At 46.1% G+C, this 23,806-nt stretch overlaps 1 protein-coding gene across 11 annotated transcripts in view; it reads right to left on the reverse strand.

Annotated features, from left to right (window-relative positions):
• The window catches only part of OSBPL5 (oxysterol binding protein like 5), a 1,112,782-nt gene that overhangs the window by 61,888 nt on the left and 1,027,088 nt on the right, over window positions 1-23,806 (reverse strand). For all 11 annotated transcript variants that reach the window (XM_069624153.1, XM_069624161.1, XM_069624156.1 and 8 more), the window contains 2 exons: window positions 20,619-20,804; window positions 17,387-17,525 (listed from right to left, as the gene is read on the reverse strand). In XM_069624153.1, coding sequence (XP_069480254.1) covers window positions 17,387-17,525; window positions 20,619-20,804 — 325 coding nt within the window. The remainder of the gene's footprint in view (window positions 1-17,386; window positions 17,526-20,618; window positions 20,805-23,806) is intronic.

Raw genomic sequence — 23,806 nt, forward strand, 5'->3', positions numbered from 1 at the left:
GATTCTTTGTGGGATCGGGTGGTATGTGTGGTGAAATCAAATTTCTCTAGTCTTTCCCATGCTTGTTGACATTCTGCGCGGGCTTCCTTCAATTTATTCTCGGCCTCTGTGGAGTTGTCGTGAGCAGACTCTAGCCGGGAGATCTCAGCTTCTCGTGCTTCAAGCGCTCTCTGCAATTGCCTGCGAGTACCACCGGCTCTCGATATAATTTCACCTCTGGTCACCACCTTCATAGCTTCCCATAATGTGCCCCAGGAGGATACCGACCTCATGTTGATTTCCAGGTAATCTTCCAATTTTTCGGCAAGGTCTTCCCTGAACTCGAGATCTTCAAGTGCTGCAGTCGGCATCCTCCACATGGGGATCGGGGGTCTGGGGCCCCTCAACTGCCATAGCATGGTCAGTGGGGAGTGGTCGGAGATCGTTCGCCCCAGGTACTCTGTAGCTGCAGCATGTGGGGCGAGCTCCTTGTTGATGAACAGGTAGTCAATTCTTGTATGGACTCCGTGAGGGGCTGAGTAGTGGGAGTAAATCCTGTCAGCCGGATGATGTTCCCTCCAGATGTCCACTAGATTGAGCTGCTCCAGAGTTTCCCTCAGGGCACGGGAAGCAAGGTTGCTCGGGTGTGGGGGGGGCAGCGATCTGTCCGCGCTTGCGTCAGCAACACAATTGAAGTCCCCTCCCCATATGAAGGTGCGGTCCCGGTGCCGAATCAGCTTTGTAATCATTGTGGCGAGGTACGCCGGTATTCCGCATTATCAATAATGATTAGTTTCTTGAATATTTGGAACTATCAATAAATTGAAAAGACGTGTACTAATGAAATGAATAGTACTTTTTTGTGATACTTTAGCTCATTTATATGACTTTTAGATGTTCAATTAGTGAATGAAAGGTTGAATGCTTGAATAGTCAAATGTTTTTGTAAGAATTGATTAAATTATTTCATAAAATGTTGTCTATACAAATCTAAATAAAATGAAATGATGATTTGATCTTTACATTCCCTTGCCTTCCTCTTTCAGTTGTTTTCCTCATTTCCAGGTACCATTTTTTGTATTATTAAAGGAGCATTGGGTGCCACCTCCAAGAGTCAGTCTTCGGCACGATCCAGCATGACTACTGGCACAGGTGCTGAGGGCACGCAGCCTACCGGAGCTTTCTCCCAGGTCATGAGTCAGGGCGTTACGACTACCGGCCAGCTGGCCGAGGGCTCAGCGCCTACCCGAGTGATCTCTGAGGTCGAGGCTTTTGCTTCGGGTGCAAGACCCAAGCTGTATCATCACACGTCTGAGGCCTCTCGTGGCCCTTCACACCCTCCCGTCTAGGGTGTAGCGCAGGTCTCAAAATTACAGATAGGCACGTGGTGGAGCCTGTTAGGCCGGTGGCCATTTTGGATTAAACTCAGGGTCCACCTGTGCTCTTGCCCATTAAATGGGCCTTGCAAGAAGGTTCCAGTCCCCTTCCCTCTGGAAGCGGGAGTGGACTGTATGGTACAGGCATCTGGTCGCCTCAGGGGTACATTTACCCATCACAGCCTTACAGCTACATGCCTCAGTGCTTTGACCACAAGCTGAGACCCAGCGCCTTGGAGGACCAGACCCCTAGGAATCTGGCAACTAGCGAGGACCGCTTCTTCGAGCGCTTCCTTCTCCTCATGTATTCCCCTCAGATGACGGGGCACCTGAAGGATATAGGGAAGGAGTTGATCCTGCAGGTGCCTCACTGGCCTCCTCCTCTGTGCTCAGCCTGTTCCTCCAGCGCTATTAGTGCCAGTCCCTCCCTGGGCCCAGGCCCTACGGCTATTCAGAGCCCTCAGCCTCCTTCTGTACCACCAATGCCTCCCCCTGAACAGCTGCTGGAGCTGTTTTCGGCTCTGGACTTAGGGGGGGGGGGACCCAACCAGCACCTGTGTTCCAGGGCCCGGACTCCACACGGTCTGGAAAAAAGGCAGGCGGGGGCGACTACGGCACCGATGACGCCCCGGGAGATGAACCCTTGGCATCGGTTAAGGCCTTTCATGACCGCATTCAGGACCTGGGGTTCTTGGGGGTCCCTCTGCTCGAGGAAGCCCCCCAGGATTTGGGAGTACTAGCAGAGGTTTTGGGCAAGCGCACCATGGTCTGGTCTGGCATCCCTCTCCAGAACAATGTCCTGCATGTGGGCAGCAGTTTCAGGCTGACGGACAGGGAGCCAATCCTCCTGGCCTCCCACCCAAAGCCACATTCTTCAGTGGTGGCTGCGGCTTCACTACATTCTAAACCATCGTTTTCATCCATGGGAGCCAACGACAGTTGTCTTTCCAAGGCGGACAAGGTCTTTGGGCAAACACGCTGTTATGCCATTTCGGGACTGCATCTGCGGCAACAGCAAAGCCCTTTTAGCAGTGGCTAAACAGAAGTTGTGGCGGGAGCTCTGCCTGTCCTCCCTTTGGAGAGGCAAGCCTCCTTCAATGCCGGTCTGGCGGATACCCGGGTCATTGCACAGGACCTCATGAGGTCTTCGGTCTCCCACATTGACACAGTCCTCTGCTGGCTGTGCCTGGGTGTCCAGCTGAAAAGTTTTCACCTGATGTGCAAGAGCGGATCTAGATCTGCCCTTTGAGGACATGGACCTCTTTCATTAGTCAACCGATGACGAGTTGACAAAGAAGAAAACCTCCACTCAAACCGCCAAGCCCTTCCCCATCATGACTAAGCCAAGCCCTTAGATTGTATCCATAGTCTTCATGGGCTTCAGCCTTCTTCCTCTACCATCCTCTCCTCCTCTTCGTCACATCGGTTCCCGGCTCATTTACGGGAGGTCCTTTTGCGTGGTAGAACCAGTTATTCAATCAGACAGGGGCTCCAGTTTCTACTTCAGGATTTTTGCAGTATCCAAGAACAATCAGGCTGGCCTGAGGGTTGACCTGGACCTGTCATTTCTCAATCTGTCTTTACTGCTAGAACACTTAAAGACGATTACTCCCGCGCACATAGCAGAGTCTCTGTGTGCGGGGGACTGGATGTGTTCTCTAGACCTCAAGGCAACGTACCTGCATGTGCCCATCTACCAGCTGCATCAGACGTTTCTGTGGTTCACGATTATGTCGTACCACTTCCAGTACAAGGTGCAGTCTTTCGGCCTGAACTCAGCCCCTTGTGTCTTCACGAAGTTGATGAACGCAGTAGCGGGTCTACTCCGCTTAGAGGGCCAGCACCTATACCCCTGTAGAGAAGCAGTTACATGCCTCTGTAGGAAATACCACCTCATACTTCCTATATGTTGGAAGCCTGAGATTGTGCCATGCTTGACACCAGCAGTTGTGACCATACCACGGCGAGTTTTCGAAAGAAGGTACCCACTGAGAAAACCCTATCGAATGTATCCCAGAAGAGATGAAGATCTGAGAGAGGAACTCCCTGAAGGCGGAGTGAAAGAGGAGCTGGTGACGTCACAAAAGACGAGCGTGACGCCCTGAGGATACTGGCTGAAGAAAATGCATGGATCTTACAGAAACTGATGACGAAGTTAAGAATCGATTAAACTTTCATATGTGAAACGAAGATTGCACGTGTGCGAAGCACTGCAGAAAATGTAAACCGTTCAATAACTGTACAGATGCTGGAAACGCAAGTAGATTAAGTGATCATAGAAGCTGGCTACGCATAGTGAATAGACTGTAGGTGAAGCCGCCATTGTATAGAAACTGGACATCAGTGTCATGAATTTAGTAAGACCGGATCCATAGAGAGAAAAGGCAGAGAACTGTGTTGCAGCAAGAATTAGCTGAGATTGTGGAAATGAATGGCTAGGCTGTCTGGCCTAGTATCAAAGTTGAAGCAGCAAAGGGCGGTTATCTATTCTTGAAGGCAGTGAACGTGAGAAGCTGAATCATCCCTTGTTAAGGCGCAAAGAAAGACCACCAAGTGTGCCACGTTTTATTCATTTAAGACATTTAAATGCTGAAAAATGGACCAAATAGTGGTCCCCTGTCACATGAGCCAAGGATGGAATTAGAATTGAGCTTGGAGTCCTAGAACAACGATAGTGCATGCTCACACTTCCATATATTCTCACAGACGAGAATACTTTGCAAGGCCAAGTTCAAAGACAATTTTCATGGCAGAAGGCATGGGTGATGAGAGACATTGGCTAATTGGGTGGGGAGGTAAAGTCAAGTCCACCTCCTGCTACCTTGGGTCTGAGCTTACGTGTTGCTAAGTGAACGGAATGTATGTTCCAGACATGGCACAAGCATGCCAACCAATTGTTGCGGGCCATATAACGGAGGGCCTTATAGTTTGAAGAACAATGATGTACTGTGTACTTAATAGTGTTGAAGATGATTTAGAGGTAGGCATAAATTATCCACCTGACAGTAGAGAACCAATCACAATCCCACCCCTTATAAAAAGCATACTTAGATGTTCCCCTTGAACCTATCACAACCCCTCATAGGTTTTTCTTATTTGCCACTTAGTATGACGGTTTGCATATAAGGCTTTTTTAATGAGAAATGCATTGACAGCTCGAGCGAACATCCGTTGATGTCTGTTGTAACTCTCCGTTTTAGATAATTGTTAGTAAAACAGCAACCTTTGCCATCTTCCGGAGTTGGTTCGATTATTTGGTGTCAGAGTGATTCTGCATCCCCATCCATTGCATGCATGATACCCAAAGGGTCATATGCTTACCCCAATATGGACGTCTGGGTGGTGAGGGCTGGGTTAACCGAAGGGGTGATACACTCTTGCCAGCTGGGGTTCTCCTCCAACCAGTTGAAGTCACAGCTGTACCCCTGCCAGGATATGGTCTTCCTAGGGGTGCGATGAAACACGGTGGTTCAGCGGGTGTTCCCCACGCCCAGAGAGGCTCTGCTCCCTCCGCAAGGTGATGGGGCACTTTCTGGCCAACTAGACCACCTCGGCATGGTGGCTCCAGCATCTTCTGAGGCTGATGTCCCCTGCATGCTCACTGTACAGCACGCTCGCATTAAGATGAGGCGCCTCCAGCTCCACCTGGCGGCCAATTGAGATCAGGAGACAAGTTCTCAGTTGGACAGGATCCCAATACACCCACTCCTCCTGCCCGATTTTCGCTGGTGGCTGATGGACGACAATGTTTCCGTGGGAGCCCCCTTCACCCGACCGGAGCATATCCGGTTGGTGACAACGGACTCCTCTCTTTCGGGCTGGGTGACAATTCTGAAGGGCTATGCGATTCATGGTGCATGTGCTCCATGCTGAAACTCATGGCAGTGGGCCTGGCCCTCAAGGTGTTTGTCCCTCATTAGGGGCAGGTCTGTTCTGGTCAGGACGGTCAAACTACTGTGATGTTCTTCCTGAACCAGCAGGGTGGCACCCGTTCCCCTCTCCTCCGCATGGAGGCGATATCGATCTGGGAATGGACTCTGATGGGGGAGATTTGGATTTCGGCAGTCCACCTCCTGGGTGACAGCAATGCAGAAGCAGACCAGCTTTGGGTTCAACACCTATGAGCGGGAGTTGCACACCGACTCCTTGTTGCCCCTGTTCCAGCATTGGGGGTTCACAGACCTGGACTTGATCGCATCTCCTCTAAATTCCAAGTGCCCCCAGTTTGCTTTGTAGGCAGGTCGGGGATCTCTGGTAGACACTGTCCAAGTCTGTTGGCACAGACGCAGGTGTTGTGTTCCCACCTCTCAGCTCCAGCGGACCCTCCACAAGTTTTAGGCTTTGGTGGGCTGCAGCCTCATCCTGATTGCCCCCCCACTGACCTTCCAGAGCCTGGTTTTCAGATCTGATGCATTTGTGTACCAGGGTCCTGTCCACCTTCCGACCCCCAACAAGGGGCTTCCTGACACAGCAGGGTGGGGCAGTGAAACATCCGGACCCGGCCATGCTGGCGGCCTGGTTCCTGATGAGCTAATGCTTCAACGTTCGGATGACAACTGGGACATCGTTCAACAGGTCAGGAGGCCCTCTACTCAGTCCCAGTATAAGAGTACATGGACTAGGTTCTGCCATTGGGCTCGGAATAAGGGGCTGTATCCTGTCATCTGTCCTCTGGATGACATACTGGCTTTTTTAGCACACCTAGCTAGTTCAGGAGTTCCAGTGGATACTTGTCGCAATTATTTGACGGCCATCAGGGCTTACAAGAATTCTCCTGTGCATGTGTTTTCGGAAGCCAGCCCAGGGGTTAAGGCCCACCTCAAGGGGGTGTCTAGGCTTTTTCTTCCAGCGCGTAGGCCACATCCGGTCTGGGACCTCAATGTGGTTCTTTCGGCTTTGCAGCACGAACCCTTTGAGCCAATGGGCTCAGTGGACATTGGGCTGGTAACACTAATGTAGTTCTTACCACTGCACGCAGGGTCAGTGAAATGCAGGCATTGTCTTTGTGCGCCCCCTTCACCACCTTTCACAATGACAGGGTCATCTTGCCCAAGATGGTCTCTCCATTTCATCTGAATCAGGAGATCTGCCTACCGGTGTTCTTCCCGAACCCGCAGTATGAGGCAGAGAGGGCCCTACATTCTTCGACCTCAAGAGGGTCGACCAGTTTTACCTCTCTCGTATCAAATCCTTCAGGAAGTCGGAGGCTTTTGTCACTTTTGGGTGCTCCTCCCCCAGCTCTCTGGCTTTCAAGGCTTCCATCGCCCGTTGGATGGTTCAGGCCATTTCAGAGGCATACACGGCCATGTGCAAACCAGTTCTTGAGGGGATTTATGCCCATGCAGTCAGAAGTAATGCCACAGCCGTCACATTTCAGAGACATGCTTCTTGGGATGTCATCAGAAAGGAGGCTACTTGGGCTACTCCGTCGGCCTTCTGTAAGCACTGTTCCCTGGATACCAGCTCCAGGTGCAATGCAGAATATGGTCAGGCGGTTCTGAAGAACCTTTTTGCATCTTCCTAGATGTGAGGCATATTGTCACAGCTCCACCCTTTGGTCTTGTTCGGTGGAATCTCCCACAGGGGTGGAGGGAAGGAGACGGGACGCATGAGTAATTAATGTTACTTATCGTAGTGACTAGAGTACTCATAGTCTGCTTTCCTCTGTATGTCCGACCTACCTTCACCCGCTTGTATGCCAGGGTTAGTATGTAATAAGTATAGCCAGGTATCCAAGCATTCAATGTGTTCAAAGGGGACTGAGGTGAAGTGCCAGAGGGTGGTGCCTCTGCAGGGTGTCCCCACGCCTCAGGCAGAGCCCCCCCACGCGCTGCACTAAATTTAAAGGTGAAGCTCAATTTTTCACTGCCAAAGGTTCCGGCACCATCCCCATGTTGGGAATGCCCACAAGGATGGAGGAAGGGAGACTATGTACTATAAGTACTCTAGTCAGTATGGTGAGTAATTTTTAATATTGGAAGCAGGATGTATTGGTTTAAGAGTCATGCACCGGAATGCCCTATTCCTGGCCCAAGTCTTTGACATATACACATATACCAACCATTAGAGAGCCTTTATAACACATCTTTGGCACTGTTGAGAAATAGCTTTTGCATAGTCTGGGATTCCTCCCCACGTACCTACCTGCGTTGCCTAGAATGGCCCTTCACACCTGACTGAGCACGATCACATAGCGACGGGATTAAGGATACTCCTCACTGGAAAGCTGCATATATGGCTTTCTTTAGATATGTCCTCCCCTTCACGTCCAGCACCTGAAATGTCCCTCTTTTCTATATAATGACCACACTCAGACATGATGGCATGGTTTGGAAAGCTTTGGCGTTTCTCCCACATTTAACATTGCATAATCACTCTGCTTAAGGGCCATGCTTCAGCAGGGATGCATAATCCCAAACCTGACCAAAACTGTTTACCAATAATAGCTGTATAAAATTCCATTCCATATGAAATCTCTTTCCCTGTATGGCTTTTGCCTCACCACATCATCACCTCATCCACTCTCCTCTCCTCTGAATCCCCACCAAACAAAGCCCTTCCCATGCTGTCTTCCCTGCAACCCCTCTCTAAACCCCTACGCCGCATCCTGAAGATTTAAATTGACAAGACTTGTACTCCTGACTAATGCTAAATTAGTGATCAATGCATCTGGGAAACCTGGTTTTCTAATGGCTTTGCCCTTCACAGGGCGATCCCTCGCAGCTGCAAGGTAAATGTCAAAATCTGTACTTCTGTAAGAGCAGGTGCAGGCACTATATGCAAAGATCAGCAAAGTTAGCCCATAATGTCCATCACTCTTTCCTTCTCATCTACAGATCCCCTTCTCCTAAGCTTGCTTTTGCCTGATCTTTCTGCAGCATTGCATTCACCCCACTGGCAGAGCTGGGAGCCGCAATCCTTCACGAATTCAAGGTCAGGTTCTACAAACTGACCGAAAAGGAGACCAGATATTTCCCATCTCCAGCCAGACCCATCCTGCTCCCCCTACTTCTCTTTCCCCTCCCGTGGTTTCCCCTCCAAAGCTATCCCAAATATATGCCCCCTCTCCATCCTTGCCTTTTCTCGACCAGCGACATCCTCTCTATCCCACGACTGGAAGAAAATCAAGATTTGCGCACAGTTGGCAATCCTTGAATCCATATTTCCTGCCTCCTGGGATGCCTCCTCCGTGCCCCTATCCTTGCTCACCTGCAGGGCCAATCATAGACCAAGGCATGAAACATTCTCTAGTGCCCTCCCAGATCCCACATTAGTGTGTGGGAGACAGTCTGGGAGCGGGACATCCTATGAACTTCCCTGGCGTTTGCAACTATTTTGGCCTCACTGGATTTTTGGCTCAGTACCGCTGGTGGACATTTTAAAATGATGTGCGTTGATCATGGCATGACTGTCAGATCACACATGGACAGATGCAGGAAGAAGTCCAGCCCTAGGGAGGTTCACACAGAACGCTGCAAAACATGACAGTGCTCGGCCAGAACCATACACACGACCATCACCCTTCTGCAAAGAAGCAAAAGAATCCTGGTGCCGCAACATGTGCAATCTGGTGTCTCTTGGACTTCATTGTGATATTACACAGTTTGTTACAAATCCTATGTGGGAATACTAGCTGGGTCCATGGGATTATCACCGTGCGCGCGTTCAGTTCAAAGATCGTGTTACCCAGCTGTAAATAATACCTTTATGTGGCTGCACAGTATTGAATGGAGAATATAACATGATGTTATCATATATCACTTCATGCCAGAATCCTCCCACTCTTCACAACTCTAAGAACTAGTGTTATTAGTGTTCGTGGCACTCAGTTTATCGACGTCCAACAGTCACACTTTCTTTTGGTTGCATTTGCCTCTTGTCCAGATCAAAATAGTTGGGCAGATATGGATAATTTAGAGACCTCAAAAAGAACCATTTCATATGATAAACTATTATGACGATATAGAAAGATTTCCTGATGCAAATATTGTAGGGAAAACAAATATGGCTGACCGCTTCAGAAGGATGAAAGTAGCTGTACCATCGCCACAAGTAGTGGCGTAGCCGGATTGGCACGGATGGTAAGAACATTTCTCAGCTGCAGTCATTTATCCTGCCGAGCTACAGTACTCTTCCAGCCTAGGGCCTCACGATGCAGATCCCCTGATTCTGGAACGTTCCAGAGTGGACTGGTGCACAGGGAACCCTAACTCTCTCCGTAGTACCAGTGGAGCTCTTCCGCAGGGGGCAGTACCAGCTAAGCTCCCTCACAGTACCAGGGCAGAGATCAGTGTTGGGGAACTGCCAAGGAGCCCTCCTGCAGTGCAGTAAGAGTGCCCCCTCCTACCTCCCCAGTGATACTAGGGTCAAATAGATCCCAACGTTTGACAAATGGCTCGAGGCTCATCTGTGCGGCCGCAAATGTGCACATGCCCCCTATCATAACGTCACGCCCTCTCCCAAACTTTGCTTATTAAAATGATTTGCATTGCATCGCGTTCTTTCATGGAGGGCGACTGATGGCTTCCTTGCCCAACATCAGAGTCATGCCAACATGTTATCCATTGCCTTGTAACCTCCAGCCTGTGCAGCTAGGGCAGGGTCCTTTCCCAAACGTTTTAGATCCAATCGCATGCCGTGCCATCCACTCATCTTGGCTCAGTCTAAAGTCGCCCTCATTTTACCTTAAATTTTAGAGTCCTGCTGTTTTCCCCCAGAACGCATATCCGGCCAATGTGTTTGACCAGGTATTCCCTATCATGGCGACCACCGCTTTCACAGGCATTTCCATTCATGTGGGCTGCTTAGCCCGGCTGTACACTGGCAAGTCATGAGGAGTCCAGCTGCTAAAGCACCCCAAAATGCCATGGTGACGAATTCAAAGGGAATGGGAGTCTCCACTGGCAGCAGGCGTCATGATCAATCCAGCTGCTGAAGCACCCCTAAATGCCATGTCTTCACTGGCAGCAGGCGTCATGATCAATCCAGCTGATGAAGCACCCCTAAATGCCATGTCTTGGATGTATACGAATTGTTCAAACTACAATTGTTCGAATCACAATTGACCTTTGCACAATTGACCGAATTGTGAAGGTCAATTGTTACATACTATCTGCGGGGGGAAATCCCCCGCAACCCCCTAATATATATATATATATATATATATATATATATATATATATATATATATATATATATATATATATATATATATATATATATATATATATATATATATATATATATATATATATATACATGGTCAATTGTGCAAAGGTCAATTCGGACCCTTGACTTTCGATCAATTGGGTCATTCGAACAATTGTGTTCGAACAATTTGGGTAATACCCATGTCTTCACTGGCAACAGGCGTCATGATCAATCCAGCTGCTGAAGCACCCCAGCTGCTGAAGCACCCCTAAATGCCATGTCTTCACTGGCAGGAGGCGTCATGATCAATCCAGCTGCTGAAGCACCCCTAAATGCCATGTCTTCATTGGCGGCATGCCTCATGTTAATTCCAGCTGCTAAAGCACCCCTAAATGCCATGGCGACCAATCCAAAGAGAATGGTGGTCTTCACTGGCAGCATGCCTCATAGTAAATCTGACTGCTGAAACACCCCTAAATTCCATGGCGATCAATCCAAAGAGAATGGGGGTCTTCACTGGCAGCATGCCTCATGTTATCATCGCTGATGGCTTGCACGCAACTAGCAAAGCTTTTGAAAGCAAAGATCTGAGCTTCAGGGCGGATTTGGCACATTAAAGTCACATTACTTTACATTGTTCCTAACAGACAAACAGACCTGTCCATTTCACTACCGGGCCCACTCACACATGCACACTGAAGCGGTGCAGAGGCCTCTCACATCAGTGCACTGCCTGGGAGCGCCACCCTTGCCCGTCTTTCTTTACTTTCCCATGAGACCTCCCGCCAGGGAGGTGTTCTGGAGCAGTGCATCCAAAGTGGCTTGGGAGTGCGGCTTGCCAGCCTACAGGACTGGCCAGGTCTAGCTATTCTCTCCGCCGTTCCTGCTAGACGGTCTGTGGTGCAGCTCAACTGGGAACACATCGTGTTGCCAAGCATTGTGGCTAAGACTGTCACGGGGTGCTGGAACCGAGTGCAAAGAGCACATGGGGCAGACCAAAACAGAAGAGAGGACCAAAGGGAGCAAATAAGAGAGAGAACAGAAACAAGAGAGGAAGGCACAAGGCCATGAACACCTATAAACAAATAGGTGGCAGTATGAACCAGATGGCAGTATGACCCCCTTAAACTTTTTAAAATGTTCCAAACGGCCAATCCGACATGCTGGCGGGAATCTGGAGAGGTCACCGACTACTGGCATATGTGCTGGGGTTGCTCCTGAATAAAAGTGTTTTGGGATGAGATCCTGGGCTGGATTAAAGACATAAACGGTATCCATAGGGATGCTGACCCCCACCTTGTACTATTTGGCCTTGAGAAGGATGAAGACGAATGGAGCAGGATTGGAGGTCTGGCTCCCCAATTGTTGTTAGCAGCTCATGCCACACTTGTGACAAAATGAAATCTAGAATAGTTCAGAGTAAAAATGAATGGATCAATGTTGCCTCCAATATATGTACAATGGAAATAACAGCATCCCTACATGGAAGATCCGCACAATGCGAGGCTTTATGGTTGGATTATACAAATAAGCATCTTTCACAAGAGGCAGAGAACCAATCTGACTCAGGGTCGGAATGTTAATTGGCACAATCTGAGTGGTTGTGTGTCAAGACATTGAAAACGTAACCAAGGGGAAACCCCCTCATCAATAAAACTGTGACCAACCATTGATAGACACTGAAATAACTCTTAGGATGTTCTGTTTGACCTACGGGTTGGCAGGGGGAGGGGATAGGGAAAGTCATGTTTAAACGTTACAGCCCGAGGTCAAACATTTGGATAAGAGGTATGAAAAGGTGAATGTGTAAAAAGTTCTGACCGTGTTATGTAACCTTGAGTTCATATTTTTGTTTAATGTAATGTGACTTGCAGAGAACAAAATTCAATAAAACCAAATACAAAAAAAATAAAAAAAAATAGTTATATGGAACTCGAGCAGGGAAAGAAAGCCAACAAAGAGTAGAAAGGGAGGAAGGATAACTCGGGGGCAACACGTTTGTCTCGGAAGCAAGACGACGCAGCGCAACACAGGTTTGAATCCCAATCTCGCGCTTAGAGACCACTCCTTGGTATTAAGCGCATTATAAATGAACAATAAAATAAATAAATAAAACAAGGAGGAGAGAGATGGCAATCAAAAAAGGCTGAAGGGCAGGCTTACACATTCCTGAAAGCAGAGAAAGATCATTAAAAGAGAGGCCAAGAAGGAGCAATGTAATGTAATTTATCATGTGTATATCTCCTTTATCCCATTGGTATGGCCTCAAAGTGCTGTAGGTGAACGCCCTCGGGGTACCAAAGTCTATGATATGGGACATTTTTAGAGAGGTTTAGAATGTGTGTGTGCATTTTGCCCAAAACGAAATTGTGTACGGATGGTCTAGCCCCAGTTAGCTGCCAATGTCGAGCAGGCATGTGGATGGGGGGCTGTGAGTAGTTCGATATGTGTGCGAGTGCATGAGACTAGTTATGTATCCAGCTAGACCAAATTTCTGTCGTGGGACTTCACTGCATTCTGATGGCAGAGTTGTTGAGCGTTGTGTCTTGGATTGGTGTATGGCAGCGGAACAGAACTCAAGGTGGGAGAAGACCCATATGAAAACAAGAGCCTTAGTAGCAGAGAAAGATCATGTAAAGACAGGCCAAGGAGGAGTGAGGAACAGACCTCAATGTGGGAATAGACCGGTCTGAAAACAAGAGCCTTAGTAGCAAAGAAAGATCATGTAAAGGGAGGCCAATCAGGAGTGAGGAACAGACCTCAAGGTGGGAATAGACTGGTCTGAAAACAAGAGCCTTAGTAGCAGAGAAAGATCATGTAAAGACAGGCCAAGGAGGGGTGAGGAACAGACCTCAAGGTGGGAATATACCGGTCTGAAAACAAGAGCCTTAGTAGCAAAGAAAGATCATGTAAAGGGAGGCCAATCAGGAGTGAGGAACAGACCTCAAGGTGGGAATAGACTGGTCTGAAAACAAGAGTCTTAGTAGCAAAGAAAGATCATGTAAAGGGAGGCCAAGGAGGAGCGAGGAACAGAACTCAAGGTGGGAATAGACCCGTGTGAAAACAAGAGTCTTAGTAGCAAAGAAAGATCATGTAAATGGAGGCCAAGGAGGAGTGCGGAATAAGACTCAAGGTGGGAAGTATGGCTCTAGTAGAGTGGGAAACTCCAGCGTTCCTCTTCCCCTCAGAAAAGGGGAGCGATGTTAGGTAGGGTGTGGCAGGCATTTGATAATCATAGGAAAAGGGTTTCCACACCAGGGCGCAGAGCCTGTCTTTGCGGGGTACTTCATTATGGGGGCACCAGCCACAGCACAGGCGAGTGGGATCGTTTTGTCACCTCTAGAGCATTGTGACTATAATTGTGCAGGAGGCTCCAGTTCTGCACTATTCTAAGGGAGCGCTGTGCAAGACTGCATGGAGCCAGCCAGGGAATAGGCAAAGAGGACGGCTCAGGGTCAGGTGAGGCACAGTCACAAACCCACTCGTTCTCCCTTCGGCCCCCTAAACCTTGGAATCCTCTTACTTACATTTGGTGTTATACCCCCACTCTTGCACATCTTCGTCCTTCTCTGAAATCTCACCTTTGAGCTACCCCACTTTGTTACAAAAGGCAGCATCATGGTGTTTGCTTTTCATTTCGCATGCACTATCTGTTACTCCTCTTTTGTATTGGTTACGGAACTGTGTGTTAAGCGATTTAGAAATTCAAATAATTAAATACATGTTGCAACTTTGAGGTGATCGTGCTCGAAACCACCAAGTGCTCTCTGGTGCAAACCTCAGCCTCGTGTCAAAGTGACATACTTATGTACTTATGAAAAATGGAAGCTGTACTGAGTCATCCTCGCCAATTACAAACAATACCATATTTCCAACCAGAAATCTTCAGCCAACTGCCCTGGCAAGGAGGTTTCCAAGATTACCTTACAGTTTAGCAAACCAGCTGCGTGCGCCAATGAAATCCCCACGCCCCAAGTACTTTTGCCATTCTCTCATTCACCACTTCTGCTTTAAACACTCATACCACTACAAAGCTAAAACACTCTTCTCATCACCCATCATCTCCCATCCCTCGCTCGCTGCTTCCGCCTCCCTCATGCTCTATGCAAAGACAGAGGACCAGTGAGTAGGAAGGCAGCTTCCCCAACAGACTGACGCTGCCTCGCTGTATTCGAGGGGACGCTTTCCTCCACCCCAGCGGCTGCGCATGCCCTTTCCATCCAAAACGCTTGCGTGGAGTCCAAGAACGTGTTGGCCGAATTGAAAATGCCTTACACGGCACCGCTTTTGAAGAAGCCATACTAAGACCTATTGGTTCCTAACCACCACGGGACCTTCATCTATGGAATGCATCATGCACACAAGGGCCTCTGTCCAGTCAGAGGCATGGCTACATTTCCTCGGCCTTTCTGTTGCCATTGACACTCGGGACCAGTCCATCCTAATTAGATGGCTAGTTGGGAATCTAAAGTCTAGCCCCGCAAGGCATCTCCTCCTTCCTGTCGGACAGATATTTAATAGTCTCCCCGCTTCTTTTCTGCTGCCTACGCAAACACTTTCCTTTGTGGTTCCCCAAAGATCTACTCGTCGCCCTCTAGTATTCTAAATGTACCTTAACCTCCAAGCCTCTCTGATCCAGTTCATTGATATGCCCTGTCACAGTAACCCACATAATGCCCACTTCATCCTGAAAAGCAATGCCTATCTCATCTCAGCAACTGGGTCTACCCGAAATTGACAGATGAAGGACATTGAACCAGCTAAAGGTAAACCCTGATAACTCAAGACCATGACCTTTTTCAGTGGCTCCCTTCCACCTGAGCTATTTCTTTGACCACCGTTGCTAGGCATCGCATCCATTCACGTCCAATAAGGAAAGAAGCTGGGTGACGTTATCTAATCGGCTGTATCCCTATTGAACCAATTCGATGTAGTCATCAAAGGCTAATTCTTCCACCTAAGGTGAATCAGTTCTTTCCTATCTTTTTTCATGACTCAGCCATTCACTCCTCCCACCTCAGCTGCTAGTGGACTGCTCCGAGGGGGATCGGGGTAACTGCTGTGCGGAACCACGTCTGTTCAGAAGGAGTTTCCAGACATCTACTACACGTTGCCACAAGAAGACACATACTCTCAAGCAGTCTACATGTCTGTTGGCTCTCTGTCTCCCTCCACATCACCTTCAAAGAATTTTGTACGGGCTTGCAGTCCCTACATGCGGAAGTGGTCATATATCTGCTCAGAGCCTTTTCTCAACATAAGCACTTTGTAGGACCGTGCTTCATGAGCATCGGTCTGTGGAAAACTTGTTCTCAATACAGACCACACATCTCTTGTAAATACGGTCAAAATACATCTACTGTATGCAGGAACATGTCTCCTTGTGGCCAGCCTTAAAACTTGGCTGTTTCTTTACCACCTATTTAAGTAGTTTACATCCAAGGCCATTATACTTCTTAGGAGGCCCTAGAGTAAAGGAGTCTAGGTTGTGATGGTAGGTAGGCATAAATGCATGCCAATAAAACCAAAGCCATGCCACCAGAGCTACAGCTTGATCAGTGCTGGAGTTTTCGCCATGTGACAACTAAACATCACCATAAATATGAGACTGAAGAAGGTACAGGTCAAGATGTCTAATTCTCACTTTCATTAACTGGTCACTGCCGGCACTACCAATATCACTCTTTGCTGTACATGCAGAGTCCCAGTCACACAGTATGCAGCAACACAGTCTTAGGCAGGGACTATGCACTAAATCCTTGAGAGCTCGCACTCTAACACCCCGTCAGCCATGGGTCAAGAAATCTGAGATGCGCAGCAAGTTCTTTGTCCCTTCATTTATCTCCGTAAAGTCCCCGCTTCATTGGAGTTATTGCACTGCCATTAATCACAATCCTGAAGAGTTCCACAGGATTTATGGAAGTGGCACTGAAATGTTGTAGTCACCATACAGGAACAGGCAGTACGTTTTTTTTCTCTTCATTTTCTAGTGTGATGACCAAGGAATAGTTTTTTTTCTGTTCCAGTGCCATGGCCTTCATCTTTTTTCTTTTCCAGTGTGGAAACCGTGGGTCCCCACCACCCCTTTGTTAGTGTGCTGACCCAGGTGTTCTTTCCCACCCCTGCTCCAGCGTGGTGGACAGTAGGCCTTTTCCCTCTTCCAGTGTGGGGACCAAGTTTCCTGTTCCAGTGTGTGACCAAGAGGTCTTTTTCCTGTCCCAGTGTGGTGACCATGGTGGTGGCCATAGTTTTTTGTCCCCTTCCTAGTGTGGTGACGCTGATCTTTTCTTTTTTTTCCTGTTCCATTTCAGAGACCATGGTGTAGTTGTTTTTCCTGTTAGTGTGGTGACCATGGCGTTGTTATCCCTTTTCTAGTGTGGTGACCTTGTCGTTGTTTTTCCTTTACTGTTCCTTCTCAGAGGCCATGGTGTTGTTTTTCCCTGTTTCAGTGTGGTGACCGTGGTGCTGTTTGTTTTCCTGTTCCCGTATGGTAACCATGGTGTTGGTTTTTCCTGTTCCAGTGTGGTAGCCTTGGTGTGTTCTTTCCTATTCTACTGTGGTGACCATGTTGTGGTATTTTTTCTCTGTTCAGTTATTGTGATCATGGCTTTGTTTTTAATTGTCCAAGCTTTTTGGAAAGAAATAAATCTTTAGTTCTCTTCAAACCACATGCAATTCTTTTTCAATATTTGAGATCTGATGCAGAGTTGCAAACAACCTGTATCTTTTAATTCCTTATTGTCATGAAAATAAATAATGCCATATACTACAGAGTGAATGAAGATACATTTTTTCACAGAAACAAGCATTTTAAATTGCCGTAAAAGAGAGTTAAATAATGTAATTTTGGTTGATGCCAAAGTGTTTAGGTTTTACATTACCTCCTGGTGTGGAGCAACTCTGTTTATGCATAGTGCTTTGTGGGAGGGGAGCCTGGGCGGTAGGTGTCGTTCCACAGTTTGCAGAATTCCATCTTTTTCAAACTGTGCAATGTCATTGAGCAAGCTCCAGGGGCGTAAACTGAAGGAAAAAACCCACAAAAACATTATTTGAATTTCAACTAAGAATTATGGCAAAGGCGAAGCAATACCCTAGTTTATGATGAAGAACTTGATGCTGAGATGATATGACTCTAGTTATACCAATAAGAGCAATCCACTAGCATGTGCGTCATAATAGCTACAACTTTCAAGATGAAGAATTAATGCAACAGGTAAACAAGGATTGACAAAGCCAAAAGGTCTGGCATTGCAAATGTGTGTGCGTGCGTGTGTTTGTCTTACAGGGGGGTAGAGTGTAGGGAGGCATGAGTAAAGCACCATTAGGGAAGAGTACTATAAAGGGATGTAGTACAGGGCAGTGAGAAAAAGGGGGTATGGGCGCATTAGATGCACGATGGGTACAGGGTGTAGTAATAAATAATGAAGCTGGGAGGCCCAGGAGTACAAGAGTTCTGTAGTGAACAGCCTTTATTGGATGAAACTCAAGTTACTGGTACGGGACTGGTACGGCAGAGGATATTTAGACATGTAGTAGCAGAGTACTGGGCCTCCATCACTGTCGGATGTTTTCCTAACTTTAGCACTGAATACAAGGCATATATTAGTTTTCCAAAATGTACTAGCAGTGTTTGCTAATTAAAATGTTCTTGATTAGCGAACAAACGTATTTGATTAGCAATTGTTTACTAATATATGTTTACTAATATATTTACTAATATATAATGTCACCAGAAGTTATTTGTACCTAAGGCTTAAAATGAGACTCCAAGAATGTAAGCCATACCCTGTCTAAATATAGAAATAACATGGATAACTTTCATTAACTTGGGACTCTACACATGTAGGATGCCCCTTAGGTTGGCATCAGTGTCTGCCGTGTTTTGGTGTCTAATACAAGTGTTGCGTGATGGTATGACTGGAGGGAGCTATTTCCAAGAATTGGTGCGTTGCGACGGAGTGAAAACCGAATGAGAGGGTGCATTCTGTACCCAGTATTCTCGCAGACAGCTGTTTAAATTGACAAATTAAGGTGTACAGTGTGAGATCAAGGTCTGAAAGCCTTGAACAAAAGACTGGCCTTGCAGAATCTGGGCCGTAAAGGCCACACCGCCAGTGTCAGTCTTTTGTTCACATCCCTCTCCCGGTCCCTTTTGGAAGGGCCCGCCTGCACACACACGCCTGCACCTCCCCTCTCTCTCTCTGCCCCCTCAAAGTACTACCCCCACTTATCTGATGGACGCTCTGGAGAACATGAACCCAGAAGTGTTGCTCTTCTGTGCACACCACCCCCTGCACACATTCACCGCCAAGTACACCTTCCGTAAGTGCCCCATGTTGTATCTTGTCCTCTTGCTTGCCTGTTTGTGTGCATAGACCCTGCATGGGTGGCAGGTGTATGTGAAGATGCAGAGTCTTTGAATATGTCATTACTGTACTTCAAGGCCTAAAAGGAGCAGTGTTGCATAGAAATTTGCTATGGGTGGATCACCTGTTGCACAAATGCATGCAACCATCAGGTCTCATAACTAGGATTGCCATCAAAATTTGACCATATACATATTACAAAGTGTTCTCTTGTCAAGATGAAACACTTTCCTCAACAAAATGAAATATAGTTGACACTGAGATTTAGATATACTAATCTAACTTTTACTGAAAAACAGATAATGCAGTGTTCTACAGTAGCAATAATGTAAATATGAATTATGTAACAGCTTAAATGCTTAGGAATGGAATTGCAGGATTGTCTTTTAAATAAAATAAAGTTAACACATACTGGTCTTTGCTGAACAGGATATAGTTGGCTTAATAAAATTATCACCCTGAATACTTCTGGGTTGCAATTATTTAAAAGCTTCACTCTTTCTCCATCGGCTTCTTTGAACTTTCAGTTAACAGAGAAAAGAGGTCAAAGAGCCCTGAGGGAAAGAGGAGTGAAGGGTGAGCTGCTGTTTCATTAACAGGGTAATTTAAGTAACAAGCTATGCTACACAAGTTGCAATTCAATTAACAAACCTACAGAATTGAATAGCAAATTGCTAAGCGACACTGGTTATTTTAAGCCTTGGAATACAAAGATGTAATTTTCAAACAAAGACACTGCATCTTCACATACACCTGCCACCCATGCAGGGGTCCATGCACACAAACAGGCAAGCAAGCGGACAAGATACAACATGGGGCACCTAAGGAAGGTGTGCTGGAAGGTGAATGTGTGCAGGGGGTGGTGTGCACAGAAGAGCAACATGCTGTGCATCCAGCTTCTCGGTTCACGGTCTCCGGAGTGTCCATCAGGTAAGTGGGGGGCAGTGGGGGGAAGTGCCTTGAGGGGGCAGTGTGGGCCGGGGAAGTGCAGGTGTGTGTTTGTGTGTGCGTGTGTGCGTGCGTGCGCGCGCGCGCAGGCGGGCCCCTCGAAAAAGGACCGTGAGAGGGATGTGAACAAAAGACAAACCCTCTGGGTGTGTCCTTTAGGCCTAGATTCTGCAAGGCCAGTCTTTTGTACAAGGCCTTCAGACCTTGATCTCACACTTTACACCTTAATTTGACATCTGGACATTTTGTCAATTTAAACACCTGTCCTGGAGAATACTGAGTACAGTATGCACCCTCTCAACGTGTTTTCACTCCGTCGCGCCTCACCAGTTCTTGGAACTAGCTCACTCTAGTCATACCATCAAGCAACATCTGTATTAGACGCCAAAACATGGCAGACACTGATGCCAACCTAAAGGGCATCCTGAATGTTGCATCCATCTGTGGAGTCCTAAATTAATGAAAGTTATCCATGACGTGTATATTTAGGCAGGGTATGGCTTACATGCTTGGAGTGCCATGTGTAGCACAGGTCGGAAGACTGTTTCACAGTGAACATGACAGGGAGCACTTTGTGCTGTTCCCATAAGGCAGGGGTCTGCAACTTGCGGCTCTCCAGGTGTTTTGGACTCCAATTCCTATGATCCCTCACCATTAACTATGCTGACTATCGCTGATGGGAGATGTAGTCTAAAACATCTGGAGAGCCAAAGGTTGGAGACCCTACCATAAAGGACATTAGGAGAGTAAGCCATTTAAATTATTGTATTAATATCAGGAAAACCCATGGGCAACTTACTCTTCATATTTGTACCGCCACTCGTTCATCGCAACATCATATGTGAAAAGCATAGGTTTCCACTCTATACTTTTTTCTTTTCGTTCTCTTGTTGTTGTTCTCTGAGCCTCTTCTAACACAAACTTCTCCTCTGTGGCTTTGTTTTGGTCTCCTTCATTTATTGCACTTGTTACGTGCTGCCAGAGCCTGGAAGAACAAAGAGAACATGCGCTGAACTATGTTATGTGTTGAAGAGTAAAAGATTCTAATACCACATGACATTACCATCTGAAATAGCAGGTAATAGTCTGACATGACACAATCTAGGAGGGACAATACAAAAGGACTTTTCAAATTGGTCAGTTGTTTAGTGCTAAGCCTTAATATATTTATTTCTACATGTAGCAATCACATGTAATGATATCAGACATACGTTACTTGAAATTCGATAGAGCACTGTATTTTTACATTTTTATTATGATATCTTTAAGTTTGTTTCATAGTTAGGATTTTGTTTCTGGTTTAGCTGTTTGTGTACATTCTTGGATCCCCTGACCCATGAAGTCTACTAGTCATGATTTGGGGCGGGGGGTCGGCACATTCTGAGTATTCTCCTTCTATTTCATGTGTAATACAGTTATTATTAATAACTTTAAACACTTACGCAAACATTTTATTAAACATTTCAAATGCTTATTTAATTCTTTTTTAGTGTATTGGTTTTAAAAAACGTTCACAATACAATCAACATAAAAACACAAAATAAAATTCACAGAATCAATTACACAATCGCTACAAAATCATTCAGACAGAGATGCGAAAATATGCTTTAAAAAGCTACAGAGCTTAAAAATCAATGACATATTATTACCATATACAATGTTATTCCATAAACTTTCATCTTCCATATTGTAATTCATATTAATCACATCTTGAAAGTACTTACATCTTTCTTTCTGAAAGACAGGACAATATAATACCAGATGTTTAGGGTCTTGATTGAAGATACATTTTTACATCCTCTACATATTCTAACGTCTTTGACTATACCTAACCTAGCTCCCAAAACGTATTTTGTTTCTAGGTTACATTTAAAATTCATATAAAAATATCTTCTCTTCTGACAAGGAAATCTTACCAAATTTCTCGGCAGCACACCACTCTTTCGTGGATATTTTGCATATATACTATATTGAGATTAAAGATATAATGCATCCACTGTATAACACCAATCAAGATTATACAATGTATGCTTAGTTTTTCCCAGACTCATAATCAGCTCAGTCAAGTCACGTTTTGCATTATTGAGCTGGCATTGTGACGGAGACAGTGTGGTGCATCAGAGAGACCGGCGGGCTTGAGTGAAGCTGTCCACAAAGCCGCGGGAGGACCGGCAGGACAGAGAACACTTCCTGGAGACACAAGTGCTGCTGCCCCACACGTTGGATTCACCAAAGCAACACCAGTGTGTCTGCCCAGAAGCGCTGGGAGCTCTGGGGCGTACCAACACAGGTTTCAAGGGGATATTTGTTATCTATGACATGCGGATAAAGGAAAGAAACTGCATTATATGAAGTCCCTCATTTAAGTCAATTTGGGGAAACTAAAGAATAATTATAACAATGAACTGTGATAAAAACAGAGAAAGTATGAATACCAGTGAATTGAGTTGGCAAAAAGCTGACATGAAAGCAAGGCTAAGAAGCAAAGCCAAGTAAGCAAGCATAAGTGAATGACTGGGATGAACATTGGCAAAGAGTCGATTGAGCATTGCCAAGAGCCAAGCAGATTTTTTTGCACATTACCGAGAGAAATGAATGGTTAAGAAAAGTAAACCTGTATCCAAGAGAAACCTGGCCAAAGAGCGTCAGAGGTTGTAATCAGAAGACCTGAAACAGTGAATAAGTTTCGTAGCAGGAGAATGTGCTGGGAAGCTTATGTTGGTCATTGTAAGTGAAAGCTAATATACCAATGAATGGTGAGAAAAGAAGAAACAATAAAGCTTCAAGGGCAAGTGAAAGGAATAAGTCATGCCTTATTGTGAAGCTGGAACTGTGGCAAATTACTTATGAAACATATGCAAGTAAGGTATGCCGGTTGCGTGACCTGTAGTGGGTGGACTGTGTGGTCCGATAACTGCACCTAGACCATATACATCAACCTAAAGGAAAAGCCACTTTGTGATTAATTAACAGAAAACCTGTGCAAATTGAAACTGAACTTTATGAACTGGTGGAAGGTAACCAAACTGAAGAGCTGGTAAGTGTCCCAAGGAATTGTGTTTTTTGGAACTTTGAATATCCTGACGAACTGTGTTGTTCTGGAACTTTGATAGACTTGAAATTCTTGGGGAAGTGAACCCCTCTTTTGTTAAGGAAACTGTTTGAACCTTGGGGAAGGGAAAACCCTTTTCCATCCAAGAGCTGGAAGAAGCTCTGAACTTTCATGTGACCTCTTCTTATTTGATGCTGACATCCCACCACATTGTATACAGTTAGATGTGAGGGCAGATATAGGTTTCCGACATAGACAGACATTTGCTTTGGACCTTCTGACCCAGACTATCATTAGATATATTCAGGTAGGGAAATCCCACCTTAGCATAGGGCAAGTTGGGCCTTTTTCCAACCCTATACTTTTAGTTAATAAAAGTTTGTACTCAAACTTATTTTTAAAGTTGTCTGTGTCTACTTCATGATGCCTTCACAGTCTCCATACCATATATCAAGAACAAAACTATCTTGGTAGAATAACATTTCTTTAGACAAATCATAGAAAATATACAGTAAGTTCTGAGGACCCGCTTCATTTGGGAGACCAATGGATCTGCCTTGGCTATTAACATTTCTTTGGTGGACAAAATGGTTGGAGATTGAAGTAAAATAATAGCCCAAATATTTAAGGCTTTTAACAATCTCCAATTGATGATCACTTACAGACCATAAAAAACGATCACCTTAGATTTTGAGCCATTTATTGATATATTGTTTTCCACTGCATAATCAAAAAAGAGAGCCAATTTCCTCTACAAGCCCAGTTGGGTGGGATCAAAGAGCAGGATGCCATCTGCATATGCTAACCAATGCAACTTCAAATGGCCCCCCTCACTGGTAAAATATTAGGCGGATCCCATAGGTCTTCAAGATCAGCTAAATGAAGATTAAATAGAAGAGGGGCAGTAAACAGCCGCACCTCTACATTTAGCCGTA

Source organism: Ambystoma mexicanum, chromosome 11 (genome assembly GCF_040938575.1).
Source record: "Ambystoma mexicanum isolate Mex_15411 chromosome 11, UKY_AmexF1_1, whole genome shotgun sequence".
NCBI classification, from domain to species: domain Eukaryota; kingdom Metazoa; phylum Chordata; class Amphibia; order Caudata; family Ambystomatidae; genus Ambystoma; species Ambystoma mexicanum.